Here is a 22,736-nt window from a genome sequence, read left to right as displayed (position 1 = left end):
TGCCAACCTGGCTGGCCTCTCTCTGTAGCCACTGCACAAGCTGTCCTCAGGCTGCAGGCACGCTGGACACGGGGAGACACTGGTCTGCATGGCAGGGGACGGGGACTCAGGGTGCCAGGGAAGGTGGCAAGGTGTGTGTGGGGGGCAGGAGGATGGATGCACACACACCAGGACTGTCCTCTCCCTTCACAGTTGCAACCCAGGGCTTGGGAGAGCCAGGAGCCCCATCCTGGTGTCACAGGGACACATGGGCTGGGGCAGCTGCTGACCTCTGTGCCTCCGAGAGTAGGAGGAGGCAGTGAAGCCCACAGACCCCTGTTTCACTTCCCCTCTCCTGGCACAGCATCCTTCTAGCCCCACTTCCGCTTCCTCCCATATCCAGTGGTCCCTACACAGCACCATGAGCATCCCCAAACTCTGCCCTGTGTAGGGCCAGGACTTCCCAGAGGGCTTTTAGGTGTGCAACAGCAACAACCTCTTCTCCATCTGCTCAGATCAAGTGCCTGCAGCTGGGACCATGCCACCCTTGGGGTCCCAGGGCACCCACCGAGTGGGCAGAAGGGGCAGGGTGGTGGGGACACCCCTCCTGCAGTGGGTCTCCAGGCAGCTGGCTCAGCTCACTCCTGGCCCGCTCTCTAATAGCTCCCCAGCTTTCTTTTCTAACGAGGCTCTAATTGGAAGCTGGTTGTGCTTCCCTTCCCCTCTTCTCAGAGCTCTCCAGTCCCAGTGCTGCAGGGCGATTAAGCTGAGGTTTTGGGTTTTTTTAATATGGCAGAATTATTTTGGAAGGGCCAGGATCGTTACATGACGGGCTTCTTGAAAAACCCCAGGCTTCGCCTTTCAGACGAGGCCTTTTCAAGTGGTTTTGCACAGTACACGTCTCTGGGCAGCGACCGTCTCGAACAGTTACTGTTAATTATAGATGCCTCTTTCCCGCTCGCCCATTACTCAAAGGATTTTTGTGTGTTTTAGCAGTGTTTTACATCAGCCTGAATAAGACTCTATTCAGTATTTCCAAGAGCTGGAACTTGGGCATCCCCTGCTGTATGTGTCGTGCTCTCCTCCCTGCATCCCTGGGGCCAGGGACTGGGCAGCCGGCGCGGGCACAAGCCTTCCTCCCACTGCCCAGCCGGTGCATGAACTGCTCTTGGTGCAGAAGATGTGCCTGCTGTGTGTACACCCTCTTTGCACCCCTCTGCTGGCCATGCATAGCCTTAGGTCTTCATACTCAGGGGCCATCTCCTAAACCCACCCTCCATCATCCCTCTTGCACGCTGAGCCCACTGGTGCATGCTCTGCTGGACCCTGTGCCTGCTGCCCTGTCATCCTTTTTGGCCAAGGATTGAGGGGCAGTGACAGCCCTGGCCACACTGGCCTCATCCTGGTCTCTTCAGGATGCACAGGGTCCTCTTCTCTCCTGCTGAGCCCCTTGCAGTAACCCAAGGATGTCTCCCCTGCGCCGTGCACCGTGTAGCTGGGGTGGTTCCCCACGTCCTTTGTGCTGCATTTATCAGCACTGATTTCATGCCTCCTTCATTGCCCGGTTATTCAACAGCAACTTGTTGCACTCAGCAGTTTTTTCTGACTGCCCTGAAGAGTTTCATATTGTTGAGAAATGGTGTTGCCTCCTGTGCCACCCCATTTGTACCCTCTGCCTGCAAAAGCCACCCTTTACTCCAACTTGCCTCCTATGTTTTACCTTAGGCGTAGGCTCTGAGAGGAGCTTGCCTCTTCTCCCGTGACAGCCAAGCTGGTTTAGCCATCCTTGGGGAAACACCTTGCCCTCAGTATTTTTCCAGTCCCACTGCATCCCCCAGCATGCTCAGCTGGGCATGCTGGCCCCTTATGAAAGCTCTGATGGGTTCTTGGGGGGTGACTTCCCACCACAGAACACTGCTGTGCCTTGTCTTTGCCTCCTCTCTGCCACTGAGTGCTTTCTGCCCTCCCAGCAAAAGCCTTCCCAGACAGATGACTGAGCCCTGATCTCTGGGTCTCCCTGGAGAGATGGGACCCCCCCCCCAAGATGTTCTGGGTGCTCTGCAGAGGAGGGACAGACCCTGGAGCAGAGTAGCTTGCCCGAACACTGGGCAGCTGGGGTTTGGCAGTGGGTGCCTCTGCTGGACAGCAAGGCTTTGGTCAGTGCAGAGGTTTGGAAGGGTTGAAAGATGAGGGACAGCTTCAGGACAACTTTGCTGGACCAATTTCCCAAGCCCAGAGGTGACAAGAGCTTCCCCTGGGTACTCCAGGGCTGTCCGTGAGCTGCTGGCTGGTCCCCCGAGAAACCATGAGCTGGGGGAGAAGTGGACCCAGCTCATCCTCATGCTCACCATCCATCCTCCTTCAGGCTGGAGTGGGGACTTTGGAGAGGGTGGGGGGCAGCTGGGGGGCACAGTGTTGTTGTCTGGGGAGAGCCCCATTTGGGGCCGGGGGAAGGGGGGGGATGCACCTTGTTTGGGCACCTCTGCAGCCCTCGTCTCCTCCAGCTCAGCATATAGGGCACTGTGGTCAGGCCCATTTATAAAGCTGGTAAATATATCGGCAGAGTTTATGTCCCCTCCAAAGGTCAATATTTGTGCAGAGTTTAATTTTAACTTAACAAGCAGTTGTTTGCAGAGGCTGCCCTGTTTGTGTGTGTGTGTGCGCGCGCGTGTGTGTGCGCACATGTGTGTGCTTCCCCATGGATCGATGCTCGCTGGGAGGCAAGTGAGCGGCTCATGTGTGTGCACCGGCTCACCGGGGCGCAGAGGGGGTCGGTACAGCTCCCCACTCCTGGGGATGCTCCGGATGCAGGGGCAGCACTGTGAGGTCCAGAGGACAAGGACCAAGGTCTGTGGCCGAGGCTATAAATGCAACCCACAGACCTCTCCGGGAGGTGACAGCGGGCAAAATGTGCCCCATGCGGCTTCGAACAGTGGCTGATGGGGACAGTGGCTTTCCCAGCCTGTTCTGACCGGTGCCCTGGGCTTGCTGTGGGCAGCTCTGCGGCCACACAGCCCCCGACCTTGCCCCTCCTGAACCCGTGTGGCTTTTGTGGCTCTCACCCATGTTCTGGCAATGTGAGTCTCTGAGCTGAGCACATCGTTCAGGCCAGTTCCAGAGTGAAGTGCTGGCTTTGCAGAGGTCTCAGAGAGCTTGGCACTAGCCCCCATGCACAGCCACCCCAAAAACAACCATTGGGTTTCTCCCAGGTGGCTTCCAATATCACTACCCATGGGGTTTTATCCCTCCCTATCCACCCTCCCACCCCGCCGTGCAAAGCAAACCTCATCCCCCCCACACCTGCAACATGTCACTGAGGCTGGTGGCTCCTCTTTGAGAGATCTAGAGCTGAAGTGCCCCTCGCTGGCAGGGGACAGGGGAACCTGGCCTGTGCCCAGGCACCCGAGGCTTCTGTTTCTGCTACTCCCAAAGCTCTCTTCTAGCTGAAACCTCATGCTCTACATCACCCCAGGGCTGGCCACGTGTCCCTCCTGGGCTTGGGGACAGGCTGTGTGTCTCACCCACCCCATAGCATCTCACCCCTTGAGACAGAGGCTGGGTCCTCTTGGGTAACCACAGTGCATCCCAGTGTCCCAGGGACACTGGGTCGGGTCTGATACCCTCGCCTAGCCCATCTTGCTGAGAGCACAGAGTGTGTCATCTGTGGGAAAATGGGAGAATAACAGCAGGCACAGAGTTTTCCCAGTTTCCCACCCCAGGGATAGCAGTTTGGGGGCAGGAAGGGGGGATGCAGCCAGGGAGAGGCAGGAGGGCTGGGATGGAGCCCACCATCCCCGCAGCGTGGCCGCCGGGGCTCCGTGTTTTGCAGCCCGCCTTGTGGGCACTGAGGTTTGGTTTCTTTCTCTCTGCTCTTTTCCTCTTCCTCGCCAGGCCCCGGGGCTGCCGACTGACCTCAAAGGGAAAAGTAGGCTGCGAGGGACAGCGGTGGGGGACAGGCAGGGGTAAACACGGGGCTGGGGCCGGCCAGGCAGTGGGTGATGAAGGTGAAGTCATGCCGTGACGTCAGCCCTGCGGCTTTGGGGACAGCCGTGGTTAGGCTGCCCGAGGAGGGGCGGCTGTTTTCCTGCAGCTCCGCCGCTTGCTCCCAGTGCCCGTCCAACTTATAAACTTTAATGGCCAGTTTAAAAGGTTCCTGCCATGGGCACCTTGTTGCCAGTTTTAGGTTTTTAATTTGGAAACTTTCCCCTCTGTGGTCGGGGGAGGAAGGACTTGGGTCCGCTCGGGGCCAGTCATCAGGACACGCGGGTGCCAAAGAGACGGTCCAGAAGGCTCTGTTCCCGTCACTGGTGTTGGGGCAGAGTCTGCCATTCCAGCGCCAAGGAGGGCAGTGGGATGTGTGCCGTGCATGGGGCAGATGGGCTGAAGGAGCCCCCGCCCCCCCCGCTGCCCTCATATTGGTGGAATAAATTTAGGTCCTCCTTGGCCACTGGCTGGGGGAGCGCCAGCAGCAGCCACCTGCTCCTGACCAGTGTGGTCTGATCCCCCTGCCCCGGGGCTCACCATGGCTTTGGGCTGTGTGGGCAACATCCTCACCCCACAGCCCTCAGGAAGCACCAGGACCCCCTGCACCTCTTCTCCAGGGGGGTAAGGAGGCATGGGACTATGGTCATGCTTGCTACCCCAGGCAGCTGAGTCCTTGTCCCAGCTGTCACAGTGTGACCTCTGGCATTTGCCTCACTTTTCCCCCAGCCACCACCGCCACTGCAGTGGTTCTCCTGCCCCATGGGGCTGCAAGTGGTGGGTGTCTGTGCTATAGAAACCACCGGAGGGTGTTAGGTGTTCCCTGCCATGTGGTTGCTGATGTCTGTGACCCCCCCAGCCACATCACAGGGGTGCCAGCATCCCTCCCTGTGGCTTGCTCTTGCCATGTTGCAGCCAGCAGAGCTGGGGGTAGGCACAGAGCTGGGGTGAGGCACAGAGCTGTGCCTGTGTGTGCTGCTTGGCAGGAGGAGAGGATGCAGGGATGGCACTTCAGGAGATGCTGAGGACATGGCAATGCTGCTTTTCCTCACTGCCCACCTTCCCTAAGGCCCTCTGGCAGCCCCCACGAGGTGTGTGTTGGCAGAATCACATTTCACCAGCGCAAGCTTAGCTCTCCTCTATCTGTGGTGACTCAAGAGGCCCTTACAAATGCCCAGAAGGTGCTGGGACACAGGGCTGAGACCTGACACCCTCCCATGCAACAAGAAAACCAGCCTAGAAGCTTGAGGGGAGCCTCCCCACAGCCTTTCCATGCAGCCCTCCCTTTGCAGCCAGAGAGAGCAGGGACATCTCCCCCCTAGTCTGGCCACAGCCACCTGGAGTTACTGATGGTGGGTCTCCAACGAGTCACCATGGCTTGGCTGCATCTCTCCTTGTCTCCAGACTGATGTGGTGGGACTTGTCTATATGTTCCTGCTGTAGGTGGTGGTTATCTGAGGGTGCTGTGTGCGGTGCAGGCTGATGTGGCCTTGCCATAAGCCCCTGTGGCTAGCTGGATCCTAGAGAGACCAGCTGGGAGAGACCACCCTATAACATCTTAGCTATCAGGTGGATCCAGGACCTTTATCAGACCTTGCTGGGGGTCCGGAGAGCTGCACACCAGACAGGAGGACTGACTTGACAGAAATCTGCACCCCAGGGGCTGAACTCCCCCAGGGTGGGCACCCAGAGCACTATAAATAGCATGTGGAGCCAGATGAGTAGAGGAGTGGCCCTGGTTTACCAGTGCTTTCATACCATGGCTTTCAAGTGGTTCCCCTGCCTCTTCCCCATGAGCCAGTGGCACATCTGTGCTCAGCCCCAGCATGGGGATGCCTCCGGGGCCGTGCCACGTGCTCTGCGGCCGCTGGAGCTGGTGCCGCTCGCCAGCCCCAGAGCAGCCCTGCCTTTGCCAGCCCTGTAATTGATTCCTGCTCTCCTGCACGGGTGGAGGCTGCAGATGTGCAGCCTGGTAGGAGGCAGCGGGCTGCGGGTACCAGCTCCAGGAACCAGCCCAGGCAGGGTGAGGAGCAGCCCAGTCCTCACCTCAACTCTGATGTCTACTTTGACAGCTGCCTTTCAAGTTTTCATGTGTTGGGAGAGGTTCTCTCCCAGCCTCAGCTCCTGTTTTGGGTCTGCTGGAGGAGGTGGGGGTGGTTGGGGAGCGAAGAAACAGCTCCCCGAGTGTCACTGTTGTGTCTGCTGGTGACAGGCTCATGTCTTGAGATGATGGCAGCTGATGGCAGTGCAGGGGGGGCTGTAGAGGTCCCCCATTCCCCTGAGGCTGTGGAAAGACCTGGCTGAGGAGGGAGAAGGTCCTCTTGCACAGTGCCCCAGCAGCTCTGGAAGTTGCCCTCCAGCCAGGCAGCAGCCCCACCAAAGGCTGGGGTCTGACAAGGGGGAGCAGGGGCAAGATCAAGCACAATCTGGCTTGCTGAGCCCTCCTATGTCTTTCAGGCTGGCAAAGAGCAGGGCCATGGGGATGGCAGGTGTTTAAGTTACGGAGGAGGATTTTCTAGCCTGGTGCTGTAGAGGAGACAATATTTTGGAGCATGTTATTATGGATAAGGTTAAAGATAAACCAATTTTTAGACTGGAAGGTGATGGCGCTCCAGGAGAGAGTGACTGCAGGCAGATGAGGTTTGACATGAGCATAGATGAGCTGCAAGCAGGTGCCCTGGGTATCTTGTTTTCCAGTACTGCTGATGACAGTGCTGCATGGAAGAAAACGCCTAGAAAAATAGGGATGAAAATGGTGAGGCTTTTAAAAAACCCTGTATTTAGCCAAAGGGCATGGTTTTGCTGTCTGGAGATGGCAAAGGGTGGGTGAACCCTTTGGAGCAAGGCAAGCCAGAATGGAGAGAGTGGCGTGATGAGTGGGCAGGGGGCTGGAAAAAAGCAGTGGTCGCCAGAGCCGAGGGAGGTCTCTGCTCCTTCTCGCCCACGGGGGAGCGGCAGGGCTGGGAGCATCATGCCCCTGGTGGGCTGGGAAAACAAGGAGCGGCTCGGGCTGCAGGGGCCAAACCTGGCAGGGCAGAGATGGATGGGGCCATAGCGTGAAGGGGAGGGCTGCTCGCCCAGATGGAGTAGTGCAATGTGGGGCAGTGTCAGGGCCACAGCCCTCAGCTCCCACAGCCCTTTGTGTGTACCCCCCCCCCCCCCCCCCCCCAACTGAGGAATCACCGGCAGGGACCCCATCCCTCTCTCCAAGGGCTGAGAGGGTGAAGGTGCCCTGACAGAGTGTTTTATTAGCAGCAGGTGCCTGAAATCCAACCCGTGGCCCAGCAATCCCTCCCCTCACCTGGAGATGAACCCAGTCTGGGGGGCATGGCTGCACAGGGTCAGCCCCCGCCAGTGCTGGCATTACCCCTGCTGTAACCAGAGCGGCTCCCCGGCAGCCTGACGGGCTGGTCCTGCCCTGGGCGACAGGCGCATAATGCCTGATTTCACAGCACCGGCGTGCTCTGTTTGCTCGTGGCAATGATCTCTCCTGCCCCGGCCAGTTCCAGCCCCTGGCCAGACCCTGACCTGCAGCTCTGTCAGCTGGGATTAGGCACAAGATTTAGGCTAAGACCTTTTCGCTCCTGGCTGATAGAGAGGGGAAAGCCTGGCCCATCATCTCTGGAGATGGAGCTCCTTCCCTTCCCTCCAGCCTATGTGCGGCAGCTCCCGGATCTGCCTCCAGAGATGGGGCAGGAGCACCTCAGCTCTGCGGCCAGCATTAGCGCCTTGCAAACATCATGGCACTGCCATGGCTGGGAGCAAACGCCGTGCAGAAGACGAGGAAGGTGGAGACTCCCCAATCTCTCCGGCTCTAAAGCGGTCCATGACATGGGCATAGATCCCTGGGCCGTCTGCAGCAAACCAAGGGGATGCTCCTAAGGCAAGGAGCTGAGGAACAGGAGTGGTCCATGCTGAAAGGCTCTCCCCTTTGCTGCCTGCAGCCCCCCTCCCAGAGGCAAGCACCAGCCCTGGACTTGCAGGAGCGCTGTATCTGCACCTCCCTATTGCACGGTGCTGTGCCTGGGCTGAGGATACTCATCACCTCCTGGTGGGGTGCACAGCCCTGGCCAGCCCTCCGTGTCCCTGCAAGCTTGTCCTCTCCCAGAGTGTCGCTTCCTGCTCGTCTCCCCAGACCCCGACTTTGTTGGCTGAGCTCATTTAGCTTTGACAAAGTTTATAGTGCGCTGGAATGCAGAATTGCTGCTGGCCTCCCTCCAGCCTAAACATCCCCACCCCGTGGTGCGACAGGAGCTGATAAGGGTGAGTGCCACAGCGGGCAGGTATCTCGTGCCCAGCCCGCGACCTTACAGCCACACGACCTTGAAGGTTGTCATTTGTCTCACACGCATGTGTATGTGTGTGTGTGTGCGCGAGCTGTCTCCCATCCCCAAGAAATGTTCTCAGCGTCTCTGGTTTTCTCTCCAGGCCAAACCCACATGCACGTTGCCCGAGACCGACTCCGAACAGACTCCTTTGATGAGCAGGGCTTAAATATATATTTGGCATTCCAGCGGCAGCGTGCTGAGCGCGGCCGAGGGTGTGAAAGTGTTTGCTTGACAAACTCCGGGGGCTCTCGCCTCTCTGCTGGCCCTGGGGACTCGCAGGAGAGAAATGTCAAGGAATTTTTCACCTCTCTGTTTTGTTTTGTGTTTTTATTTTGTTTTCCTTCTGAGAGTGCATTTTTAGCTCTGGTGAAAAGTGCCTGATTGACAGTGCCAGACACTGAGTCCCTTCTCTTTGCCAGGACAGGGACACAGGGAGCAAATGTCCCACCCCAGTCCCAGGGTGGAGAGGGAACAGCTCTGCAAGCCTTGTGCTGACCCTGGTGGCTCCCGTCTCCTCTCTGTCCCACTGTTGTGGATGGATTCGGGTACCATCAGGATGGAGATGCCCCACATCCTAGATATCCCAGGCTGTGATCTGCTCAGAGCCGGCCCTTTTGCAGAGTCTCTGTCTGCTGAGGGCAGTGGGGTCTCAGTCACAGGGTCCTTTGTCACCCCTCAGCTGGCCCCAAAGAGCCCTCTGTCCCAGCACCATGCTGTGAAGACACCCGTGATTTCCTAGACGGTGTGCCCATGTGCCATGGCACCAGCCTGGAGTATGCGCTGGTCCCCAGGCACTTTTTGGGGTGCGGAGAGGTCTTGTCACCTTGCACCTGTGTGGGGAGAGATGGAGCAAGTGGAGCAGGAGAGTGTCTCTGTGGGAAAGGTGCAGGTGGATGGTCTGGGTGCTTGCAACCTCCTAAAACGGTGCATGGGAGGCTCTGGGAGCGTGAAGTCAAAGCCACCCTGATCTTCACTACCCACTTGGCTCCTTCTGGACTGCAGCCGGCGATGGGGAGGGGAGGCAGCTCTGTCACCAATTCCCATGAGATGCGGGATCCATGGTGGGGCTGGGACGTGCAGGACAGAGAGGGGTGCAGAGCTGGGACTCTGGCCTTCAATGGGAGCCCACGGATGTCTCCTGCATGGGGAGGGAGGCAGAGTCTCCCCATTGCTCCATCTGCTGCATCCTGCACCTGTGGGAAACAGGGAAGGGAAGCCCTGGGCAGCGGATTTGATTTCAGAGCCCATGTCTGCAGTGCCCGCTGGAGCAGGGCGAGATCCTGGCTGGCTCTTGGGGAGAGGTCTGGGGGGGCTGCATCTGTGTGTTCCCAGCTGTCCCCAGCGTAATCCCTCACGAAAGAGAATCCCCTGCCCTGCTCCATCCCTGATGTCTGGTGGCAGCACCGCCTGGCTCTAAATCACCTGCGGCTCTCAGCCTGATGGATCACCATGGAAATGGGCGTGCTGTCCCCCAGGCCAGCAGACAGAGAGGGTCTGGAGTCTGTGTGACAGGGGTCCGGACTCTGGAGGCTGCAGAGCAAGGATTAGGATGCTGGGAGTCTATGGGACAAGGCTTGGTGTGCTGGGGTCTGCAGGGCAGGGATTGGTACCCAGGGGTACCAATCTGAGGGCAGGGAACTGCTGTGAACTGTAGATGCTGAGAAAGGGATACAGGGGAACTGTGGAGCAGGTTTGGGGACCCTGGAGGTCCGTGGGGCTGGGGACATGCTCTCTCCCCGGGGCAAGGGCAGGCTTGGCTCTGGCTCCCCGAGGTTTCCTTCCCAGCCCACTGAAGAATCACTGACTTGTCTGGCAGAGCATGGACCTGTGGATTTCCTGGGCAGCGAGTCCCTTTCATGTGGCCGCTCGCAAACTCTCATGACATCACCGGGGGCTGCTCCTCCCAGAGACAAACCCAGTGCTTTTTAGGGGTTTGCCATCCCTCCCCCCCCGGCCCCAGCCCCAGCCTGTGTGTTTTGGCCAGGGGGGACCCAGGGAACCGTGTCCAAGAGCGGCTGCTCTGGCAGGGAGACGGCACGCAGGGCCGGCAGGCAGGGGGAGGGCAGCGCGTCCCCCCCCCCGTACTGAATAAACATGGGCTGGCCAGGGCTGGAGGGGGCTTTTCCAGGCCGGACCACACCCCGGGGGGCTATTTTTTGCCATGAATGAAGGGGCTGTGTGCTCGCAGGGCAGCCTGGCCTCTTGCCGCCGCTGCTGCACACAGAGAGCTTGCCTGACACTCAATCCTGCTGCCTGGCCGGGGACCAACATCTGCACTGAGCAGCTGGGCATTGCCCAGGGACACCTGGGCACCAGCACAGCTGGGCACTGCCTGGAGACATCTGGGCACTAGCACATCTGGGCAGCACCCAGGGACACCTAGGCACCAGCACAGTTGGGCACTACCTGGGGGACACTTGGGCACCCAGCACAGCTGGGCACTGCCTGGGGGACACTGACAGGCAGCTGGGGCTGAGAAAGATGGGCTGTCGCAGAGCAAGGGGAAGTGACAGTGACTCAATGGCTGTGCCAGCTGTGGTGCCAGGGCCGCTGGGGCATGTCGGACCCAGCCCTGCCGGGGCCATGTGCCTGGGGAGCCGCCTGAGCTGGCCCGGGGGAGAGCCCTGCTGTCCCCCTGTCCCATGCAGCAATGCTTCCTGCTGCAGTTTCGGGTGACGATGGGGCAGCGTCCCCAGGGGCTGCGCCCATGCTTGGGAGGAACTGCAAAGCTGCTGGGGTGGAGCGGCCACTGCCTCCCGCTCAGCCTAGTCCTGAACGCACCCAAATTCTCCCCAAAGCCCCTAATCCCACCTGGCTCAGCCCCAGCTTCCGCTCTGGGTCCTGTTAGCTCAGCTAATCCCTTGTATGCCAGGTTTAGGGACACACGGGGTGCAGCATCCTTATGTGTCTCTCCTCGTCACCCCCAGATTTCGCTTCTCAGGGTGTCTGCAGGCTGCCGTGCCAGTCCCCAGCCTTGAGCCACGCTCCTGCTGCCTCCGCCAGCCCCGCTGCCCCACAGGTCCCAGGGGAGCCGTGAGTGTTTGTGCCCATGAATGAGTGGCCTGTCCTTGCCGGGTGGAGCCGGGGTGCTGGATCCCACCCTTTGCTGTTCCTTATCGCCACACAGCATCCTTGTGATTCACCAGGTGTGGCTCCCTTTCCGTCACCCCACTTTGCAGGAAGTTTCCCGGCCAGCCCCCCGCAAGCCCTGCGCAATAATAACAAGCCGGGATGAGCTGGCCAGCCTTCCTGAGCAACCCTACAATAACAAACCAGCGCCATGTGTCCAGCTTTCCTGGACAGACAATAATAAACCCGCATGAGCTGGCACGCTTTGCGGAGGAACCCTACAATAATAAGCCTGGGTGATGTGTCCATATTCACCAAGCCACCCTACAACAACAAGGCAGTATGAGCCACCCAGTTTCCTTGCAGAGGGACAGGAGGGACCCTGGCCACCAGGTCTCCCTGTCTTCTGCTCCTGGGCTTGCCCAGGCCCTCCTCTGCCTGCACTGGCCCCTGGAGAAAGCAGCCCATGTCAATGGTGGGCCGGTTTGGCAGAGATGGTCCTCATAGGTGCCATTATACTGTGGCTCTGCCTTCCATCAAGTCCTCACAAGCCCTGGCGTGCTGGGACCTGCTGCTCTTCGGGACATCCTCCTTGCTCAGTCCCTTGCCAAACTGGCACCCAATGTCAGCTGCCCCGGAGGCTCTCCTGCTGTTGCTCCACAGGCTGCTGGATGGGAGGACAAGTGCCTATTGATCAGGCTGGAGCTGGGGGTGCCAGTAGCAGCCACCCCCAGTCCCTGGGCAGCCATGCCCAGCTTTTTGCAGGGTCGCCCAAGTGGGGAGGCAAGGCTGGTACCTGTAACAAGGGCTACTCTGCTGGGCACCACTCTTTTTCAGGGAGTTTGTTGGCTCTTAGAGGTCTTGGAGGCCAATGGTCTTGCTGGGCAGTGAGGTGAGATGACATCTCTCCAAGTGTGATGGGGTAGGGGCTGTGCCCACGGGGGGCTGGGGCCCCTTGCCCCCCACCAACCCTCTGCCAAGCCCCAGACTGTGCCTGGGGACTGGTCCTTGTGTGGCTGGGAAGGAGATGCTGCAGCCTCCTGTCTTACCTCTGCGCTGCTGCTGTCCCTCGTTTCCCTGGGATTTATCCCTGGGAGCTGGAAGCAGCAGTGTGTGGGCAGGGCAGGGGCAGGACCCCCTCCCCAGCATCCCCGCATGGTGGAGGGGTGTGGGGGGGAGGAACTCGCATCCACCCCAGTACGGCGGTGGCACAATGCAGAGCCCCCGCTGCCACCGCGCCCCTCCACTCTGTGTCTGCGAGAAAGGCTGTAACCCAAGCCGCGAAAACAGCACAAGGAGAAAAGAAAAGGGTATTGAGCGGCGGGGCTGCTGCGGTCGCCGGCCAGCATAGACTGCTGGTTGTTAAGCGTGTGCCTCGCTTGCAAAGGCTGCCTTGATGAAGTGTGAGACAGCACTTACGGAGGGACGCGGGCAGGCATTCTCGCTCCATCTTCCGCTCACAGTGCCGCTCTTTATGCGCCTGACATTTGCTTGCTGGAAAGGCCCCGAAAGTCAGGGGGAAAGGAAAACATTGCCCGCAGCAGGGCCGGAGTGGCGCTGGGAGGAGTGCCGGGCCGTGCTGGGCTGGGCTGGGTCGGGCTGGGATGCTCGTCCGCCCCAGCCTCACCGCCCCGCTCTTCCCCGGGGTGACCCCTTCACCTCTCGGCAGCTCTCCGGCTGCCTTCCCCTGCCGGCACCGCCGCTTCCTGCCAGGTGTGCTCAGCCTGGCTCCCTGCCTGGGAAGCCCTGGCCATCCTGCCCCTGCCTGCTCCACGGGCGGGCTGGCAGCACCGCCAGCTCTCCTACCTGCTGCTGCTGCACATCCCCAGGGGCGTGCGTGGTAGGGGGTGACGGGGACAGGCCCCTTAGCTGTCCACCACTGGGATACACAGTGCCAACTGCAAGCTGGGGTGAGCGTGTGCAGGCAGTTCCAAGGGCTGGAGGAGCTGGGAAAGGGCATCGGTGTTTGGTGTGGGGCAGCTCGGGGTGCTTTGGGGCAGCTTTGCCCCAAGGGACAGTGTGACTGCCCCACCAGGGGGGTGAGGCAGGAAACCAGGCTGGTGTGTACTGCTCCATCTCATGGGTTTGGTCTGCCCCTCTGCCTGCCCTTGACCCTGTCCAGGAGGGAGCAGTTCAACCCCCTTCACCTCTGTCCTCCTGCAGGCAGATACTGGTGGGATCCCTTGGCCCAATGCTGTTGGCAAAGGCTACGTGAAGGGCTAGCACAGATGGGTACTCATCTACCTGGATCCCACGGTGGATCCCACCCCAGTGCTGGCATGACCATAGGCAGACATGCCCAGTGTGCATCCAGCGAGCCACGCCAGCCCCATTCCCAGGAGCAAGCACAAAGCTTGAGGCAGGGAAGAGTGCCGAGGGCAGCCTGGCCACAAGGCACAGGAACGCCCCGGCCATGGAGCCCTTCCCCTGCCCGCCGCGGGCTGCCACAGCATCACCAGGCTTCGCCAGCATGGTGGCAGCCATGCCCATCACCGGAGAGCTGGTGCGCCGTTCCCAGGCCGCTGTTCCACCACGCCGCTTCCGCAGAGCCCGCTGGCGGGGGGAGCCCGGGGAAGCCATGCCCCCCCCCCGGCCCACACCCCTTGGCTCCCAGCCCCGGCAGGAATTATTAAGTGTGCCCCTGTGGAGCATGTGCTGAGGCTGGCCACGGGAATGTGGGCAGATCTGACATACAAGCCACAGCAGCCAGGCTGTAATTTCCAAACAGGCCCTGTTCGCTCTGTTTTCCAGTTAAAAATATATTAAAAAATAGGAATGTGGGGTTTGTAGCGAAGAATGTTGGTAACCACTTCGAACGTCTGGTGTGATAATGAAAGGGTCAGTCCCCAGCTTTGAGCACGACCGATTTAGACTCTGGTGCTTGGCACTGGTGTGGGGGCCCAGCACGGTCCAGCCTGCCTGCAAACCCCCCCCCCGGGCCCAGGCCAGGGGAAGGTGATGCTTCTGTGTAGGTGGCACGGTGCCGGGCTGGGTGACGTGCCCCTTCCGCTCACGCTGTCAAGAGGACATCCAAATTGCTGTCTCTTATGGCCTCTTGAGAAGGGAGTCTGGGTGGGTGAAGGCAGGATGCCTGGGAGGTGGATGCGGTACCCTGCCCACCCACTGGCCCTGCCACCCCCCATGCTGGGGTACAGCTCCATAGCAGTGTCCCTCAGGACGGGGGGCACCAAGCGAGGCTGCAGTCCAGCTCCCCATGAGCTGCCCCCACCGCTGCGGGGCTGCTGGCAAGCACGGCTTGCTCCTGACACAAGGTCAGGCACCTGCCCCCCTTCTCTGGGCAGCCCGCCCGGCTGGGCTAATCGCAGTTCAGGGTGTGCTGCGGAGCCTCCTGTGCCGCTGCCGCAGCCTTGAGTTGCTCCTGATACCAGGGCATCCCACTTGGCCTTGTGGCCAGGTAGTCATAACACGCAGGGCGAGCTGTGCCAGCTCCCCGGGCATCACTTTCCCTTGCCCAGCGAGCCACGTGGGGCAACCCGGCCAGCACTCCCCCGGGTGCCAGCTCTCTACTCGTGCTCCTCCCCAGACCTCTGGCATCATGTTTATCCCAGAGATGGATAATCAGAGGAAAACAAGTCACTGGAGGCCAGAGCTGACGTCGCAGTGGGGACAACAAGTTGGCTGCGGCGGGGTTCAGCTTGGGGATGTGCTGGGGCAGTGGGGCAAGGAGGGAGGACAAAGTCACTGGCACCCAGGGCTTGTCCCCCACCCAGCCCCTTCTGGGGACACCTCCTTGTCCCTCTCAGCCTCCGGGGCCATCAGGTGGCCAGTGGCTGGCACAGCATGCTTCGCTCCCTGCTGAGTCACGACTCTGCAGGGAAACGCTTCCAACTCTGGTTATAAACCCATTTCTCTCCGGGGCTGTGAAGCATGGCCCTCCCATCCCGGCACAGGCCAGCTCTGGCAGCCCGATGGCTCTGAGCCCACGGGCTCGAGCCTCCGGGAAGGGCAGTGACTCCCAGATTCCACCTCAGGCTTGCTGAAGCTGGGCCCTTCACAGAGACATGGGCAGTGGGTGCCCTGCACCTGAAGACCCCTGTGCCACCCCAGATCCCCATCCCTCCCCGGGGGGCTGGCGGTACTGGGCACTCTTCTCCCAGTGCTTCCCCAGGGTGTCACCCCAGCGGGTGCCTGTGTGCAGGTCTCAGGGACACCAGATTGTTACAGGCACAGTGGGCACTCCACAGCATTGCCCCATCCCCAGGGACACCATAGGGATGCTGTGCTGGCTCCGGGCAGCTGGGGGTGAGCAGCTGCCCTGCCTGGATCCTCACTTGGATGCTGGGAAGAGGACCAGCCTGAGCAGCCCCGGGGCATGTCCCAGGAACCGTCCTGCACTGCAGCCCATTGCAAACCGTGTCCTGGGCTGGGTTGGAGCAGAGGGGGGTGGGCAGCACCCTACGCCTGGGGCACTGCATGCCCCATCACCCTGGCACTCCCCAGGGATCCCTTGGTGGCAGGAAGACGGGGTGGGCAGCAGGGTAGTGACACCCAGGGCCGAGTGGCTGCAGGGGACTCTCCTGCCCTCCCAGGGCATTGACCCACGCAGTGCTATCTAGTACACTTTGCTCACTCCACTACCATTCCTGGCTTTCCTGGGAGCTGCTGTTTGTTTTTCTCTGAATTATGACTCCAGCTTGTGCCTTTGATCTAGGCTGTGTCGGCCACCCATTGCCAGCCCCTCTCCTGCCTTTGAAGTGCAGTCACCTTCCTGGCCTCGGACGCTGCTTTTGCAACCTCAGGTGCAGCCCTGGCCCCTTGGACCGTGGCTGAGACATCCAGGGCGAGAGCATCCCCAGTGTGTCTGAGATGCTCAACATCCCTCCTCCTCCCTGGGACCTTGTGATGGGCCAGCATAGCTCAGGGCTCCGACGCCAGGCAAGGAGGCACGGGGAGGTGTGTTTGCCCAGTGGCAAGCACTCCTGGGGATGCTTGCAGGGCGCTGGGACCAGAGCATCGCTCCCTCCTGTGGCAGTGGGCAGGGACACAGGAGGTCCTGTGCAGAAGCTGGCCAAAAAGCAGACCCCCGCTGGCACGCGTGTCCTACAGCTAAAGTGCCTTCCATGCCCACGGCTCCAGCAGGAGGGATGAGACCTTTTTGGACATCATCCAACCCATCCTGGCATCAGCCCTGCACTCCCGCCCTGTCCGGCGGGGAGCAGCGGGGGGGGGCTCAGCCCACCCTTTCTGCCACTGGGCAGCTGGGGCCAGGCTTTGGACTCTGGCCTTGAGTGGGTCTGAGCCTCCCCATCCCCTCCCCGCTCCCCTGGCCCGGAGAGGATCCAGCCTTATCTGTTACACTTTGTTCTCCTGCTGTCTGGGTGTGGAGCGGAGCAGAGATTAGTGCACGGACCTTTGGCACACACACACACTCACACGCAGCCACACAACCAGCCACGCACGCACACAGAGCCATGCTCATCTACACACGGCTGCGGACACAGCCCCTGTGCACACACGCATACTCACCTGTACTTGTGCATTCCCATTGTGACCTGTACATCCCTGCGCAGGCACCCCCCAGCCCTGCTCCGGGGCACGCATGCTTTTCCCCTTCTCTGCACGTGTTTGTTTTCTGGCCGTGTGCTCTGTTAGGTTCCCAGTGGAGCATGGCGCTTGCCCAGCCTGACAGCCTCTCCGTCATGACAGTCAAGGTCCCCCATGCACATCGTCATGGCAGGGAGGGCGAGGGTGGCATCCAGGGCTGCGGGCAGGAGGATGGAGGTCTTCCCTGCGTCAAGCCTGAATGGAGAAAAAAATGTCTGCATGGAGGTGGGAACTGCTCTGGCAGGCTGGGAGCAAACCTGGGCATCCCTCATCTTGCTGCCGCATCGTCCCCACTTGCCAGTGGGGCCACCAGGGATGGCTTGTCCTGCCTGCATAGACATCGCTGGAGGCAGTTGTGGCAGGCAGAGGTTCCCTGTCCCCACCTCGTGCCGAGGTCCTGCCCCTGCCCAAGGCTCGCTGTCCTTATCTGCCAGCCACGGCTCCTGCCAGGGAAGCCACAGCCCTTCCTGTGTGATCTTATCTCCGGTGTTTCATGAATGACTCTCAAGCCTCAGTGGCCTGAATGGGAAGGCAGCCCGCTGGCCAAGCCAGGTGTGTGTGTGTGTGTGTGCACGGCTGGGGAGCAGAGAGATGCACGGCCCCTTCTCTGCTGCCCAGCTCCCTCTGTGGCACCGTGGCAGGGTGTCCTGTCAGGAACCTTCTCCTGGCAGGCGGTGGCCTGGCAGGGTGACAGTGGCTCTGCTCTCTCCCGCAGAACCTGCCCCGGATCTGCGGTGCAGGAGAGGGGCAGGCGTTCGCCTCGGCTCTGCAGCAGCTCTACACGGCGGTGACGCAGCAGGAGGCCAAGCAGGCTCGGAAACGACAGCACTCGGGTGAGGAGCTCCCTGGCTGTGGGATGGGGAGAGCCCAAAGCACCCGACCACCCCGTGGCTGAGCCCCCATCCCAGGGAAAGGGGGGTGGGGCCCTGGGCACAGCTCACCCCATGCAACAGTCTCCCCCTTTGCTTTCTCCCCATGGGCTGAGCACCCCCACTCAGGTACCATTCCTGGTGTGGGTTTGGGCAATGCCCCGTGCTCCCTCATCTCAATCCCGCATTGCATCTCTTTCTGCTGGTACCAGAGGACACCGAGGATCCAGCGCCCGCTGCAGAAACAGCAGGACCCCCCCATCCACCACCTCCGTTCCAGGAGGATGAAACAGTGTCTTCCAGTGACAGCACCACAGTGAGTGTAGCTCTAGAAACAGCTTTTCTGTACCAACAGCAAGATGGGGCCTGCACCTTCTTTCCCTCCTTGCATCCCAATCCTGTATCCCCCCAGGATGGGCTGAGGGTCTCGGCTCAGTTCCTAGCCCATCCTCCCCGGCTGGAGGGTGTGTGGGTCTGTTGCGCACATGTGTGTAGCTTGCACATCCCCACAGGGGTGGGGGGTGTCACTGCTTGCACAGGTGCACCTGTCCTGCATGAACCCCCGGGGGGGACTGACGCTGCCTCCGCTTTGATTCCAGCCAGCCTCTTCCCCAACTCAGAAACTCCGGCTGCCCGCGGCCAAGGCCAAGCCAAAGAAGGCAAAGGGGCTCTTCAGCTAAAAGGTTACTGCCGCCCACCCCGAGGGTTTCCACTCTCCCCAGCATCCGAGAGAGACAGTGCAGAGCACCCATGTATTCTCTGCCTCCCTGTCTGCATCTCCTGGCAGACCCTGGTCTGGGGCATGGTCCCCTCCCGAGGTGTCTCCAGCTGGGATGAAGGGGCATCTCTCTTCAACAGTGTCTCAGGAACCTCTTTTCTGCCTCTTCCCTGGTATAGAACTTGCCCATGCTGCCCCATGATGGAGCCAGCGCTGGACCTGGGGGGAGTGGGAGGGATGCTGCCGGGTGGGTGTGGGACAGCAGGGACTCCAGCAGGGCCATGGGGTTTGTCTGCTCTCATGTGGGTTTGAAATAAAGGGCTGTGTCTGAGTGAGATCCCTCTCCTCCTGCTCTGTCACACATGGGCCCACAGTGTCCAGGCAGGGGTGCAGCCGCCAGTGCTGCTGGGTCCCCCTCTGGCTGATCCTGCTGTCTTGTGACAGCTCTGGATGGTGAGGAGGTGACAGCAGATGGGGCAGGATGGCAGCTCCCAGCCTGTGCTGTGCCTCACTCCACATGCTACCTGTCCGTCCGTCCGTCCGTCCATCCATCCATCCATCCATCCTTTAACCCCTGCTCTCCTCTTGCAACTCTTGTCCCCACATGAATCCTTTGGGGCTGGTACCCCACTCCTGTGCCCAAGCCAGGTCCTAAAGCATCAGGCAGAGAGCCAGGCAGTGCTGCTGCTGCTCTCCTGGGGCAGGGACCCCTACCCCTGGCTGCCCTGCTCTCCAGGACCGGGCTGGCTGCCGTCACACTGCCTCCTCTCCCAGGTGGCAAACAAAAACATCCGGAGCAGCCCCTGTGTCTGTGGAAGGGGAATGAAAGGCCCTTTGCTGGGCCGTGGCCGGCCAGTCCCAGGGTGAGAGCAACCAGTTGCTTTTTATATTTCCTCTCTGAGGGAGCAGCGCGCGGGGCAGGGTGGGTGGTGGGAAGGGGAAGCCATGGGATGGGGAGCTTGTGCCAACAGCCGTAGCTACATATCCTGCCTTCCCCCACCTGCCAGCATCTTACCCTGGCAGCTTTGGGTCTGCCTGATGGCCACTTGCCCCCAGAGAGGGACCTGCTGCCATCTGGGTGGGACCAGGGCAGCAGTTTAGCAGCTTTATGTTTCATGTGTCTTCTGTCAGCAGGTTGTCTCCTGGTGCAACCTCTGCTCTACCCAGGGGGGCTCCATCTCCTGGCCTAGGAGCTGCTCCTTTCCAAGCCAGGTCCCCCAGCTCCCTGCAGGGTCTGGTGTTCATGCTGCTCCCCTGTGCAAGCTGGGACCTGCAGGAGGCAAGTTTATCACCCCAGCGAGGGCATCTGGCTCATCTGTCTCCTTTGGGGCTGAGGGACAATCACATGGAGGGGGTTGGTTGATGAGAAGCTCAACATGAGCCAGCAATGTGTGCTCACAGCCCAGAAAGCCAACCGCATCCTGGGCTGCATCAAAAGCAGCGTTGCCAGCAGGCTGAGGAGATGATTCTGCCCCTCTGCTCCGCTTTGGTGAGACTCCACCTGGAGTATTGCATCCAGCTCTGGGATCACCAACGTAAGAAGGACATGGACCTGTTGGAGCGAGTCCAGAGGAGGGCTATGAAGATGATCAGAGGGCTGGAGCACCTCTTCTATGAGGACAGGCTGAGAGAGTTGGGGTTGTTCAGCCTGAAGAAGAGAAGGCTCCGGGGAGACCTTATAGCAGCCTTCCTGTACCTAAAGGGGGCCAACAGGAGAGATGGGGAGACTCTTTATCAGGGAGTGCAGTGATAGGACAAGAGGTAACAGTTTTAAACTGAAAGAGGGTAGATTTAGATTAGGTATTGTGAAGAAATTCTTTACTGTGAGGGTGGTGAAACACCGGCACAGGTTGCCCAGAGAAGTTGTGGATGCCCCATCCCTCCAAGAGTTCAAGGCCAGGTTAGATGGGGCTTTGAGCCACCTGGTCTAGTGGGAGGTGTCCCTGCCCATGGCAGGGGTATTGGAACTCGATGTTCTTTAAGGTCCCTTCTAACCCTAACCATTCTATGATTCTATGACACATTCCCATCCCAGCTGTGCCAGTGGCTAGTGGGCTCTACAGCGGAGTGGGTGGTGCAAACCAGCACCTGCACCCCCATGTCATCTCTGCTGCTGGCTGCACCTGGGCTGTGTCTCTGCTTCTCCCTGGGGTGCTCAGCTCAGGGGAGCCTGTGCCAGCCCCAGGGATGCTGCAAAGGTGTTGCTCAAGAGCCCTGTCCCACTGCAGAGTAAGTCCCCAGGTGAGCCCTGTGGCTCTGTGCCCAAGGGGCAGGTGAGCACACCAGTGGGCATGGGCTGGAGGTAAAGATCTGCTGCAGGGACAGACCCTGCTCTGCTCACCCTGCTTGTTCCCAAGGCAAGGGAAGGTGGGGCTGCCAGAGCACAGACAGGGGGTACATAAAAGCAGGAGAGGGAAGACATCAGTGGGAAAAAGAGCTCTGCCGAGGCCCCTCAGGCCACTGCAGGGACCCCAGCCCCCAAGACTCCAGCATGGGGCCACTGGTGCCTCCCTGGCCCAGGTTGCCACCAGCTCCGGGGAGTGTCACCACTTATTGTCCCATCCTGTCCTGCTGGGGTCTCCTTCCCTGTCCCCACCCCCTCCTCCCTGGAGCCGGCTGGATTTGAGCTCCCGACACACATTAAAGGCCACAAGTTCGGCCTTGGCCTCCATAAATTTGATTCCATAAATATTAGTTTTCGCAGGGTTTAATGAAGCCGTTATGCCGGGCACGGCCCAGCACCCCGACCCGTGCCCTTAATAAGGGCTCTGTGGCCTCGATTAAAGGGACCTTTCAATCGCTGTCAAGTATTTTTAGAAAAGGAAAAGAAAAAAAAAAAAAAAGAGTGAGAGAGGAGAAGAAGACGACCAAGGCAGCGAATAGGGAGAGGAAAATCCCAAACCCGTCCAGTGCAAAAATAGAGAAATAGCACCACCTAGACTGCATGGCCCGGCTCCGCCGCCCGCTCGCCCGCTTGCCCAGCGCAGCTCCCGGCTCCGGCCAGCCCTGTGCCCCCTGCCCCGGGCAGCCTTGAGAGCCCCTCGAGGTGTCTGCGGGATGCTGCCCTCCCGCTCGGGGCAGGAATAGGGGGATGCGATACTGGGGAAAGCCGAGGTGGGGAAGAAGGAGGGACTTGGGTACAGTCGGGACACAGGCAGGAGCAGTGTGTGGTGGCCAGGAGTCACGGCAGTGCCTGAGAGTGGCTGAGGGCTGTAGGAGATGCTGTGATACAGGGATGGATATGCATCTCCCTACCCCCCCCTCCACTGGAAGGTAATTCCTCCCTGTGACTCCCTGCGGCAGCAAGTGTCCCTTCCCACTGGCTCCCCGAGCAGAAGTTCTTCCCCACCGCAAGCAGAAATTGCCCCTCACCCCTCTGGTTAGACAGACCCTCTCGTCCCCTGCCCACACACCCAGCCCTGCCTGTCCTATTGTGCCTGGGGCTCCTGTCCCACTTGGCCCTATGTGTCAGTGGGCTTTGCCTGGCAGGGACACAGGCTGACATTGGGAATGCCGATGCCATGGGCAGCAGTGCTCCCACAGTATTCTTCAGCCCCTCTGGAAGGGGTTGCTGACAGCTGGGGCAGTGTCCCAAGCTGCAGAGCCACCCCTGCCAGCAGAACAGGGCAGCAGGGCTGGGGCCATTCCTGGGGGACCGCTCTTCATCAGCACAGAGCTGTTAATGAGCAGGAGTCATTCTCCTGTGTTAAATGTCCCGTGCAGGAGCCAGGCCAGTCCAGCAGGTCACTGCTGCATGGGGAGGAGACAGACTCTGCACCCAGTGACAGGACACTGTCACTGCTCGCTGGGGCCAGAGCTGATGCAGGATGCCAGGGCCCCTGCATGAGTAGGAGCTGCTGTCACAGACAAACCCAGCTCCCTCTCTGCAGTTCTGGGCCTCCGTGGGACATGAGTGTTGTACCAGTGAGGGCTGGGCAAGGCTGCTGTCAACCCAGAGCTGCTGGGAGGGGGACAGACGCGTGTGACATGCACGCTGAATGCTGGCAGGCTGCAGAGGTTATTTGGAGGTCTGGGTTTGGTCACCAGCAGCCATAGGGCACTTCTGCCTGGGGATGTGCTGCACCCAGTGCCACCCTAGATGATCCTTGTGGCAGTTTCCCACTCCCTCATGGCAGTGACGAGCAGGTGGGGAGCTGGGGTCATTTGGTAGGAGGACTCTGTGGACCTAGCCCAAGCTCCAGTTTTCCTGTGCCTGTGATACGCAGA

General features: G+C 60.2%; 1 protein-coding gene across 1 annotated transcript in view; it reads left to right on the top strand.

Moving 5' to 3' along the window:
* The window catches only part of NHEJ1 (non-homologous end joining factor 1), a 44,061-nt gene extending 25,590 nt beyond the window's left edge, over window positions 1-18,471 (top strand). The window contains exons 6-8 of the mRNA XM_074145747.1: window positions 17,638-17,755; window positions 18,004-18,107; window positions 18,391-18,471. Coding sequence (XP_074001848.1) covers window positions 17,638-17,755; window positions 18,004-18,107; window positions 18,391-18,471 — 303 coding nt within the window. The remainder of the gene's footprint in view (window positions 1-17,637; window positions 17,756-18,003; window positions 18,108-18,390) is intronic.
* Window positions 18,472-22,736: the final 4,265 nt, after the last annotated feature.

The sequence above is a fragment of the Numenius arquata genome, chromosome 3 (genome assembly GCF_964106895.1).
Source record: "Numenius arquata chromosome 3, bNumArq3.hap1.1, whole genome shotgun sequence".
Taxonomy (NCBI): domain Eukaryota; kingdom Metazoa; phylum Chordata; class Aves; order Charadriiformes; family Scolopacidae; genus Numenius; species Numenius arquata.
This window is presented reverse-complemented; position numbering and strand designations above follow the sequence as displayed.